Consider the following 11053-nt stretch of genomic DNA (forward strand, 5'->3'; position numbering starts at 1 on the left):
TTCTAACAGTCTCTAGGCTATTGGTCATTTGTCATCCATAGACTGAACTAGGCCTTGTCTTAGTGCACATAGGGCTAGACTTAACAATAACTTGTTAAGATATCTATTGAGTCGCTTGCATTCATGCCGCCCTCCTTCACCTGCATCAATTTAGGGGTTCCAGTTTGAAGAACCGGTGTCGTAGCTGATCCATACTTCCTACCACCTGGATCATAAGCATCAACCATACAGCTTAATCTACGATTCATTCTATCGTTTAGTTTGAACCCCTCTTAGAAAGTGGCGGGGGTTGAGCAAATAGCAACTTCACTAAGAGATTTATATATATCATTAACAACAGCTAATAGTGAAAATAATTAACTAATTCTTATAATATGGCAGTCGCTCTGTATACATTCTTTGTCACCAGCTTCGACAATGTCGGCGCCGTTCTTACTCAACACCGACCTGCCAGATGAAAGTCGAGGTCCAGATATCCTTGCAGCGGTGATATCAACGACATTGACTGCGTTAATAGTTGTTTGTCTAAGGATATATGCTCGTATATGGATGTTACGGAGATTTGGGGCAGATGTAAGAAGCCACAGCGTGAACATTGGGAAATGGTATTCTAACTGTGAATGAATAGGATTATGTGATACTTCTAGCAATGGTACGAACTTTCCCAGTATCGTAGACGGCAGCAAATGATTAACTTATTACTAATTAGCTCCTATCCTTGGCTGGGATGGGAATTGTCATCGCGGAAGTCCAACACGGAGTAGGACGTCATGCTATATATCTTAATCCAGAGATAACCAGAATGGGACTTAAACTAAATTTCATTTCTCAACCAATATACCAGTGGGCTATCCCAATAGCAAAGGTATCGATAGGGTTATCCCTTATACGGACAGGACCTACAGTTATCTTAAGACGTATTATACAAGGCCTCATAATATTCCTCTTGGCTTTTACATCTGCTCGGTTTGTCCTTTTAATGCTCCAATGCATCAATATGCCGGCGATCTGGGACCCTCGTGTTCAATCCAAGTGCTTATCACCAGAAACTATGCGAGGTATAAAGTACACCAACTCAAGTAAGTGTTCTCTCATCAGTTATACTGCCTAAGAAGCCGTCACTAATTCCTTGTTATAGTCGTCAACGTCATCACCGATATATTTGTTCTTTCGTTGGCGGCCTTTCGACTTTGGACTATTCAGACTAATACCCGAGCAAGAATACTTTGCGTTTGTGTTCTTTTTGTTGGTGTCATGTAAGCACTATGTTACGATACGGTCTAACATTGGGTCTAATTGGTTTGTAGCGCGTGTATTGCAGGAGTTATGAAACCAATATCTCTTATGAAAATTGAGAGAACTAACGACGCCTTATGGGACTCAGCCGACCTTACTGTGTGGAATCCGTGAGTCCCCGAATCTTTTCATTAATAAGAAGCAAAACTCACAGTCGTATTAGCGTCGAGTTAAATGCCGGCATCATTGCGGCCAGTCTGCCATTCATTAAACCCATATTCCAAAGACTTCAGGAGACTACGGCTCGCTCCATTTCATTTTCGACAGCAGACTCATACAGCCTGCGCCCCTTTTCTAGTTCCAATAGCGGTCGAAGAGCATCGAAGTACTTTTCACCTCAAATCCAAACAAAAATCAGCGCTCGGTGCAGAAGAAACCCAGACAGTTGGATGAGTAACATTAGCAATGTTGAGAGAGGGGCCGAGAATATCCCCAATGAGATCACTAGGACTACTGTTGTAACAGTTGATTCGACAGCTCAGGGGAGAAGCATGGCTTCAAGTGCGCAGCAGAGCTTTTTTCCGCAGGCATTCGAAGACAAGCAATAATTCATAGAAAGCCACAAGAGCCGTCTGAAAATGACGCTTCGCGACTAGGTAGTCTACAAATACTTCCCGAAAAACTCGGCAACCTGGTTATAACCCCTCTCAAATTCCTTCTTATTATTCTCGTCATCCAAATTTGCTCTCGCACCCATCCAGCCATGGAACATACTTTCATACGTCTCCACAACCCCTACCCTCCCGGGCTTTTCCAAAATCTCCTTATACTGCGCTACGATATCGGCCGGCTCACCAGGCGAAGCCAAGCAAATATGCGGGGCCGTCAGGGCTTCCGCATCCGCGGCTTCTAACCGGCCCGGATGCGCGGTCCCGCTTGCCTTGAATACTCTCCCGGGTCCATCGTTACCTTTGCCAGAGACCAGGACAGCAATCTTGCCGCCCCAGCATAGTCCGAAGACACCCCAGCGGTCACCGGTCGAAGGCCACTTCTCACCAGCCACCTTGCGCACCTCGATGACTTTGTCGGCGTTCTTCGGGATCGAAGCTGGCTCGCTCAGGAACTTTTCAATAGCCCCTTTTTTTTCGTCAGTGTCGGGCGGCATCCATGCCTCTTGCATGTAAACCCCCTTGCAGAAGTCTGGGACTATGACAAGCGCGTTGAGGGATGCGGATAAACGGTCTGCACCTTGCAGGGTTTGAGGGGCCGGCCCGAAGACGTCGTAGACGTCGATGATAGCAATTTGGGGAGACGGGGGGCCGATAACGTCTAAAGGGCGTTAGTAACTCCGAAGATAATAGCATTGAAACTTTGGCTTCATAGGTAGATATTCACAAATGAAAGATATGAGAGCACCAAAAACGCCAGGCACTACGCTAGATCATGCTTTAAAGAAATTCTCTTACACGTTTTTAATCCCGCGATAATCTCATAAGTGCCCTTTGGAGTGTAGTCTGAAGACACAGGTGGAATTTCTCTACACCCTTTGCACTCCATGTTGATTTGACGATGGTGGTTGATGGTACGTAGTAACCTCGAGTTGCAATTTCAATGTGCCAAGGAAATCAACCGCCTAGACCCATGGGAACAATTGAGAGATTAAATATTTAAAGATCCTACATACAACGGAAATAGGATATAAGTCTCAACCAAACCGTTAATGCAGCTAGAACTCCGCAGGAATCGGTGCACTACGTAGTGTGAAACCTGATATAGCCGGTTTCGGCTCCGGTCAACCCGCTTGATTCGGAACCCCTGAATGTGGATCGGTGCCGGATCGGCGAACGGGGTAGAGATTTTGACTTACTCACCAATACAGGCTTGACGATAACTTTGAGAACTCCATTATAAGTCATTATTTCAGTGTTTACGTTGCTAGAACGAAGACGTCAATTGAAACCTCATTTTCCGGCACTATTGCATTGAATTTCAAAGAATCTTTAGAAATTAGTGGATTCTACCTAGTTTACCTTCATACTCTTGATATGGCTGGAAGAGAGAGAGCGGAAGAGTTGATTTCACCAAGTCCCCATTTGCAAATGCGAGAAATTAAAAGCCCATTGCGAAGAGAAAACCTGGGAAGTCATACGAATGAAATTCTTAAGTCGGGAGAAGCCGCGGGTGACGATGCTTCCAAAGATATAGAGTCCAGAGAAAAGGGCGTGCAAACCGTCGAACCCCCTTATTCAGTCTTCACCCACCGAGAAAAAGCTGCGATGATCATCACCGTGTCTTTCATGGCCATCATATCACCCCTATCTAGTGCAATCTATCTCCCTGTGCTTCCATCACTTGCCCAGGATCTCAATGTCTCCGCATCTCTAATCAACCTCACGGTGACAACATACCTAGTAAGCCTCTTGGGAATCTTGTATCCTCCATTGATAGAAGTGCTGATAGCCATCCAACTCTAGATATTCCAAGGAGTTGCGCCATCGTTTATCGGCAACTACTCCGACACATACGGACGTCGCCCAGCCTACATGATCTGTTCCGTTATCTATCTAGGAGCAAACATAGGCCTAGCGGTCCAGAACTCCTACGCCGCACTCCTCGTCCTCCGCTGTCTGCAGAGCTGCGGAAGCAGCGCGACAATCGCGCTAGCCAGCGCCGTATCCGCAGACCTCGCCACCCGCGCAGAACGCGGGAAGTATCTCGGATACGCCGCGATGGGCGTAACTCTCGGTCCGGCACTCGGGCCCGTGATCGGGGGCCTCATCAACCAATACCTAGGCTGGCGAGCGATATTCTGGTTTCTCACAATCCTCTCCGGCGTATTATTCCTAATCCTTTTTCTCTTCCTCCCCGAAACAGGTCGAAGCGTCGTCGGAAACGGCAGCATTCCCTCCCCATGGTGGAACATGTCCCTCCTAGCGTACATCAAGCAACGAGGCCAAGGCATCACCCCCGACACCACGACCGCCAAGCCCCCACGCCGCCGCCCCAACCCCTTCGCCTCGCTAAAACTGCTCTTCGAGAAACAAGGCGGCATCATCCTCGCCTTCGGCTCACTCGTCTACGGCGGGTACTACATGCTCCTCACGACCCTCTCCACCGAGCTATCCACCCGCTTCGGCTTCTCCTCCGTCATAATCGGGGTATGTTACCTCCCCCTCGGCATCGGCAGCCTCTCGTACCGACACACAGGCGGCTACCTCCTCGACTGGAACTTCCGGCGACACGCGCGCGTCGCCGGGATAGCAATCACTAAGAACAGGCAGCAGGACCTCGCGGCCCTGCCGATCGAGAAGATGCGCCTGCAGATCTCGCTGCCGTTTGTGTATCTCGCGTGTGCGGCTGTCGTGGGGTATGGTTGGGCGATGCAGACGAGGGCTTCGCTGGCGGGGATTGAGGTTTGTTTGTTTTTGTGCGGGCTGTTTATTTCGGGGATCACAAATGCGCTGAATACGCTTATTGTCGACACGCATGTTAGCTCGCCGGCGACTGCTGTTGCGGCGAATAATCTGTGCCGGTGTCTTGTGGGGGCCGGGGCGGCGGCGGTGGCGTCGCCGTTGATTGATCGGATTGGGGTAGGTTGGACAGCGGTGTTCGTCGCGGGACTCTGGGTTATTTTGAGTCCTCTTTTGTGGTTGGTTATTGTCAAGGGTCCTAAATGGAGGCAGGTAGAAAGCGGGACGGGTGATAAGGGGCATGCTGAGAAAAATGCGAAAGATGGTACTTGTCGTTAAGGCATGCTTTATAACATCCCATACCCTTTATTTACCCCTATTGATGTCTTTCACATCTCCCTCCCCAGCTTACCAAGCTCAGTGGCTATATAACTAGACATCAAGTCCTCAGGTAGAAGCCCATGCTCCTTTCCCAAAGACACGGTGAGGAACTTATCCGACTTTCTCGAGTGCTTCAAGTAGAATTTCTTAATACCCTTTTGGCTAAGCTCGTGCGTGGTATCCTTGATGTACGTCAAGATTCGATGTACTAGTTTCATACTGAGCTCAACTTGATGATCCGAAAGCCACTTATCAAACCCAGGCCATTCAGCCATGGTACATAGGTAGGGCATGAATTCATCCGTATGCTGGACGGTATCTCTGAATTTTGGATTGCGCAATAGTCCCACCAAAACGTTTCCGGTACCCGAAAACCATAGCTGCGATCGCATTATGTCGTCGTCCTCATGGTTGTACGTTATGTGTGGAAAGAGCGCGGTATCCCGGCTACTTACTAAAGGCGAATCATGGTCGTCATCCCTAGTTTTAAATATATCGTAGGATCCAGGACTGGGCCCCTTATCTTCTTGATGATAGTCACTATGCTGATATCGGCCACCTTCGATCCGATCTGATTCTGAGCTCATCTCAATCTGCCCGAATTCATCCCTGGATGCCCATTGTCCGAGACCGAGACACAATTTGTGAGTAACCTGGTTGGGATCCTCCACGACCAAAGGATGGTCACCAAATCGGTACGAAACGACACGTTTGAATTCATTCAGCTCTTTGAGGCCCCTCAAGTCGCGTCCTGCTAAATGATATTTTTGAACTACATTCGTCCTCAAATGGTTACTCGCAGCATAATGAAAGGGGCCTTGAAGCTGGGAGCTGTTGAGTGTCTTCATGAAGGTAACTCCATGCTCTGAATGAATGTTGAAGCACATTCCTTCGATATCGTCATCTTCGCGGTTTCTGTGAATGAGTTGGTCGTGGACTGTACGAAGTATAGCTGATAAAGTTTCTGCGTCGGTGACAAAAGACGCAGATTCGATAGCATTGAGCTTTTTGACTCCTTCCGCAGCTCGGCAAAGGTCCTCATACGCAAAGCGTGGACTCACTACGCGATTGCATAAAGGGATTTCGAATTCAAGCTTCTTGGATAGGAGTTCATCGACAAAAGGGGGTTCTCCTTGATTTTTTTCGTTAGTCTCCTGGCTTGACAGTAAATATGAATAACTTGCCAGGTATGGCTAGAATGCGCTTATGCTCCGATTCATGCGTTCTTTGTGTATTAGGAGTTTGCGATATACGAACGGCCGGGATTACAAAAGCACCCTCGGCAATGTCGATTGTGGTTTTGTGATCTCGACTAGGTTGGTTTCCACCGTGAGTACCGAATGTGAAGAGTTCTCTGAAATCAAACTTATCCACTGCGCATGACGATGATTGCAATTTCCAATCTTCTTCTGCATCATTACTATCAGGAATCAATGCGATTCGGCTGGCAATCCTCATACTTTTGGATTTTAACATTCTTCTACGAGATTGTAGAAACTCTAAGGTCGCCAGTGAGGGGTAATCATACACGTCCCGAACCATGGATCGAAATATAGGTATCAATAGTGGAGTTGAGGGGGTATGTATACGGATTTTGAGTGTGATCGGGTTTTAAAGGATCGTAAGGGTCTGATAAGCGAAGAGTGAAAGTTGGTTGTCCCAATGTAACATAACAGTAAGCAAGTAGTTAGTTATATTTCAAGTCCGAAGTTACATAAGTATTTCCAACGATATTCCGTCAATTCTAGGCGTGTACAAAGTTGACGCGTCTTGCTTGCAAATAGGAAGGGGGAAGGGTTGAGGATAAAATGCTTAATTCCGGAGGTAGAACCCCACATTCTTGTGGCACGTGACCTTGGTAATCCAAGTCTCGGGACTATGATCATAGAGTGACCCGGAACCCAGAGATCAAGACTACAGTACATCGTCTCAAAACGTTCCTAGAGCTTCTTGGAGATAAACCATTTGTTTATCTCTAAAGTCACATGTATTACATAAAATGCGACTGGGACAAGCCTATGGAACTCATCTCGGATCGTATTAGTGTATCTCGATGGTCACGTGGACCCCCAAGGAGAACCATGGGACTTGAATCCGATGGCTCAAACCGGTTTAAACTGAAGCATTTCGCACTGTGTGGCTTTTCATTAAGTGGCTGGTCTTCCTAAACAGGCTAGAGTTATAGCGAATATCCACTATAATTTAGCGGACAGATCACTATGAGGTCCCGAGTTTAGCCAGTGTCTAATACAGTATGGAAACATTGCCTATCCAACCACGCAGAAGGTATCCAATATCTAGTTCAAACCTTTGACCCGAACCTTCAAACATTTCATCTATTGTAAAATTCCTAACAGCTACAAGGGAGCTGATCAGTCTTGAGTCCGTTACTAAGCACCCGCACGACTATTCTCCATGATGTGGTCCGTGAAATTAGACCAGCGCTCTCATCAAATCAGTCAGTCGAGTCGAAACTTATTTGATTACCAGGTAGTCGGATTGATTAGATGTGTAATGAAAGTGGATAAGTACTAAGCTTTTTAATCTAGTATTAAAATATTTATTTTTACAGGTATTTCGGTATTTTCTCTTCATGATATTAGTTATATTAGTTAATTAGAACGCGTATAAAAGTGGAACCAAAATAAAGCATTAAACTGATGCTACTGACCGTCGAAAAAATAACCATTTGAACTGGTTAATCGAAAAAATGGCAATCTGAACTGGTACCAGCTTGAACTGACTGAATCAGGTCAGTTTTGGTTCTGATTTGATGGTTGCGCTGACAGGTGGGATTGGTGCGATTTTCGGCGACGGGTCTGCCATTTGACCTTTACCCATAGGACTAAGATATCCTTTAGCGGATCTCAATACCAACCTCACCGAGTTCTCAAGCATTTTTCTTGTAAAATGTCTTACTATCATAAAATGGCTACCTGCGGAACATGCGGGTCTAAATTCGATAATTATCGGGCTCGGTTGGACCATATGTTCGAATGGGATCATGATATCCCTGAATATGAATGCGACAGTTGTTTTTGCTTCTTCCCCTCGTACGGCGCAGTCGTCAACCATATGAATTGGATGAATCATTGGCGCTTCAAGTGTCATGTCCAAGGCTGTTACGAGTCGTTTCCAACCGAAGAAGTTCAGCAGGACCACGAGGCCGAAATACACTACTACTGTGAACCTTGTAACCGAACCTTTATCTCTTACAACAACATCAGGATGGTAAGTAATAATAGTTCATCCTACAGTCAAACCAAGTATAAATATCCTCTATCAGCCATTAATCTGTACCATTCATTTCTAGCACCAAAACTCGCGCATCCACCGCGGTCTCGACGTTCCATGCCCCCATTGCAAGAAGAACTTCGTAGCCGCCACCGGCCTTTCACATCACATAGAGAGTGGATCCTGCCCGGGGGCCCCAAGTTCAAACCGAGATCTAGTTTTCAGAAGAATCCGATCCAAAGATACGAACCACATAATATCTAATAAGCTCCCCGGTTGGGACGGCTCTCCCCGCTACCAGGCCACGGCGTTAGCGTGGAACGGAAAGGCGTTCGAGTGCTATCTATGCCACAACACGTACAAGCACCTCCAGTATCTGAATCAGCATCTCAGCTCTCCTATACGTAAGTAGCTGCTTTCCATACATTTATGCCACTCAGAGACGTTATAGCTAATACTACGTTTATAGATCAGCAGAATCTCTACCATTGCCCTAAGCCTGGGGCCTGCGGTCTTCTATTTACCACTCTTGCTGGTCTGATGAATCATCTCGAGAGTGAATCTTGCGGCTACACCAAGTTTGAAAACGTCCAGAGAAGTTTTGAACCTATCGTATATTCTAACCAGCCACCTAGCTATCAAGCGGGATGGTGGTATTGATACATGGGTACACTGTTGGAAGACATAGTGAGGTGCCTCTGATCTAATTACATCGAAGTCTAAAATTCTTGTTCATGCCAAATTAAGTCACGGAAGGAGACCGAGCATTGACGAATCGCAGGCGCATTCAGTATACTACCACACTACCCGAAAGCAGTCTATCAGCTGTTTTTAATACCCATTCCTGAAAACCGATCATAATAACAGTCAGCTAAAGCTGTAACATTTCATTCGTTAAACAACCTAATACATACCTAATACACTCATTTGGCCTTTACTATCCTCTGAACACTCAGTTTCCCTGTATTATGGCGAACAACAACGCTGTAACTAGTGCATATGATACCTACCATAGCGGGAAATAGTGGGAGCAGACAATGATTGAAAAGTTAAATAATCATTAGAAAACGCTAATAAATTCGAGCAATCATTAGTCCTTACAACAATCATTAGGAAAATAAGAATCATTACTCACTTTTTACAGCTGTCGGACTGAAAAAAACAGGTTGAAACGGGCCGTCAGTCAGGTGACCTGAGCGCCAGCAAGGTCGATGATACTATTATTTCCCACCCACCACCCTTCAACCTTTTATTTTTTAAAACTTCTAAGTTTTTTTTTTTCAAGATCTTCAACATCGCCGTCTCTCCCCACCTTGTCATACAGCAAAAGGCCCACCCACCTTTTGCTGCAGCAACCATAACACTTCTTCTAAAAAAAACTTAGAATATTTTTTTTTCCTTTTCCTTACAACATCACTTTTTACAAAACTTAAGATTTTTCCACCTTCTTTTCCACCTTCTTTTTCACCTTCTTTTCCACCTTTTTTTCCACACCACCAATATCACCAACAATACTTGGAGATTTTTACTAATATGTTACGTTAGGTCATCATCATCATTATCGTTACACTAAGCGCAATGGATTACTAGATCAGTATCTGTAAACCTGTAGACCTGTAGACCTGTAGATCGTAGATCGTAGATCGTAGATCAGTAGACCTAGTAGTAAATCAGTAGCAGTAGATCAGTAGCAGTAGATCAGTAGCAGTAGATCAGTAGCAGTAGATCAGTAGCAGTAGATCAGTAGCAGTAGATATTGTAATAGTAGATCAAACAACAGCCTTAGACTAGTAGAATAATAAATCCGGTGACTTGTAAATAGTAGGGAAAGTGACGAGGAGGGGGAGGGGGAGTGGATAGAAAGACCCACCCAAATATAACCTCCTAATGATTATTTCAGGTTTCTAATGATTGTTTTGACTTTCTAATGATTGTTGATATACCAATCATTTGTAAATGAAGGATTGGATATGATAATGGACAATGATTTTCGAAGAAATTAATCATTATCAGTCAACGGTAGTTCCCGGTATGGTACCTAGGTAGCTATATTGGCTAGCTTTGACGAGTATTCATGTGTGTTCAAGCATATTATTACGAGAGATCCCGTCTTGTAGAGGACTCAACAACGGCTAGTGGTCTAGTATGATTGGGATTTGCTTCGTGGGATATCGTGAGAAATCCCTAGTAGGTTCGTTGGTTTCTACCTAGCTTACCTTTCCAGCAAGTATACTGTGTTCCCTCGGCGTAAGTATGTGAGCTCCTTGCGCAAAAGCATTGTTATGATACTCCTTCGTCTTCTTATTTGAAAAGGGAATAAACTGAATGGAACGGTCAGATCATAGTCAATAATACATGACCCTTCGTCCACTGCTTCAACATAGCTCTATGCAACGGTATCATTATTAACTACTTATCCTAATTGATAATTGGAAGGCAAGCGATTCGCCCACGAGCAATTATCAAACATCATTACCTGTATCAATAACTAACCCGCGCTCTAATACGGTAATCAATTACTGTTTTTGTTCTTATACAATTTATCTAGATAGATTATCTGCCTGGGTATGGGAAGGTTTAGTGTAAGAAGAGTAGGAAAAGAAGGCTAAGGTAGTAACTGATAATAAAAGGGGTATTTAGCCCCTGAATCTTAGATCTTGCCTTTCAGGTTGTATCTTGTAGGACTTCCTTATTTTTACTTCTCACATTTTCAAATGATGTCATTTATAACAAAGATGTCGCAATGATTGAATCCCATTGCTGTTTTATGAAGTTAAAGGCCTTAAGTTGAG

At 45.1% G+C, this 11053-nt stretch overlaps 5 protein-coding genes across 5 annotated transcripts; 3 read left to right on the plus strand and 2 right to left on the minus strand.

The window, feature by feature from the left end:
- Positions 1 to 417: 417 nt before the first annotated feature.
- GGS22DRAFT_193276 (uncharacterized protein) lies at positions 418 to 1844 on the plus strand (the record flags this gene model as incomplete). The annotated part of the gene is made up of 6 exons (XM_047965366.1): positions 418 to 573; positions 629 to 652; positions 710 to 1079; positions 1139 to 1256; positions 1308 to 1406; positions 1460 to 1844. 6 exons carry the CDS (start codon positions 418 to 420, stop codon positions 1842 to 1844), a joined length of 1152 nt encoding a protein of 383 aa, XP_047814340.1.
- Positions 1845 to 1897: 53 nt separating this feature from the next.
- On the minus strand, positions 1898 to 2793 carry GGS22DRAFT_193277 (alpha/beta-hydrolase; the record flags this gene model as incomplete). Its single annotated transcript, XM_047965367.1, has 2 exons — positions 1898 to 2565; positions 2703 to 2793. 2 exons carry the CDS (start codon positions 2791 to 2793, stop codon positions 1898 to 1900), a joined length of 759 nt encoding a protein of 252 aa, XP_047814341.1.
- A 488-nt stretch (positions 2794 to 3281) lies between these two features.
- On the plus strand, positions 3282 to 4985 carry GGS22DRAFT_193278 (MFS general substrate transporter; the record flags this gene model as incomplete). Its single annotated transcript, XM_047965368.1, has 2 exons — positions 3282 to 3647; positions 3711 to 4985. 2 exons carry the CDS (start codon positions 3282 to 3284, stop codon positions 4983 to 4985), a joined length of 1641 nt encoding a protein of 546 aa, XP_047814342.1.
- A 25-nt stretch (positions 4986 to 5010) lies between these two features.
- Positions 5011 to 6485, minus strand: GGS22DRAFT_197563 (uncharacterized protein; the record flags this gene model as incomplete). Its single annotated transcript, XM_047965997.1, has 2 exons — positions 5011 to 6181; positions 6285 to 6485. 2 exons carry the CDS (start codon positions 6483 to 6485, stop codon positions 5036 to 5038), a joined length of 1347 nt encoding a protein of 448 aa, XP_047814343.1. The 3' UTR covers positions 5011 to 5035.
- A 1470-nt stretch (positions 6486 to 7955) lies between these two features.
- On the plus strand, positions 7956 to 8921 carry GGS22DRAFT_197565 (uncharacterized protein; the record flags this gene model as incomplete). The annotated part of the gene is made up of 3 exons (XM_047965998.1): positions 7956 to 8258; positions 8341 to 8665; positions 8731 to 8921. The coding sequence occupies 3 exons, from the start codon at positions 7956 to 7958 to the stop codon at positions 8919 to 8921; spliced, it is 819 nt and encodes a 272-aa protein (XP_047814344.1).
- Positions 8922 to 11053: the final 2132 nt, after the last annotated feature.

The sequence above is a fragment of the Annulohypoxylon maeteangense genome (genome assembly GCF_022496945.1).
Source record: "Annulohypoxylon maeteangense strain CBS 123835 unplaced genomic scaffold GGS22scaffold_26, whole genome shotgun sequence".
Taxonomy (NCBI): domain Eukaryota; kingdom Fungi; phylum Ascomycota; class Sordariomycetes; order Xylariales; family Hypoxylaceae; genus Annulohypoxylon; species Annulohypoxylon maeteangense.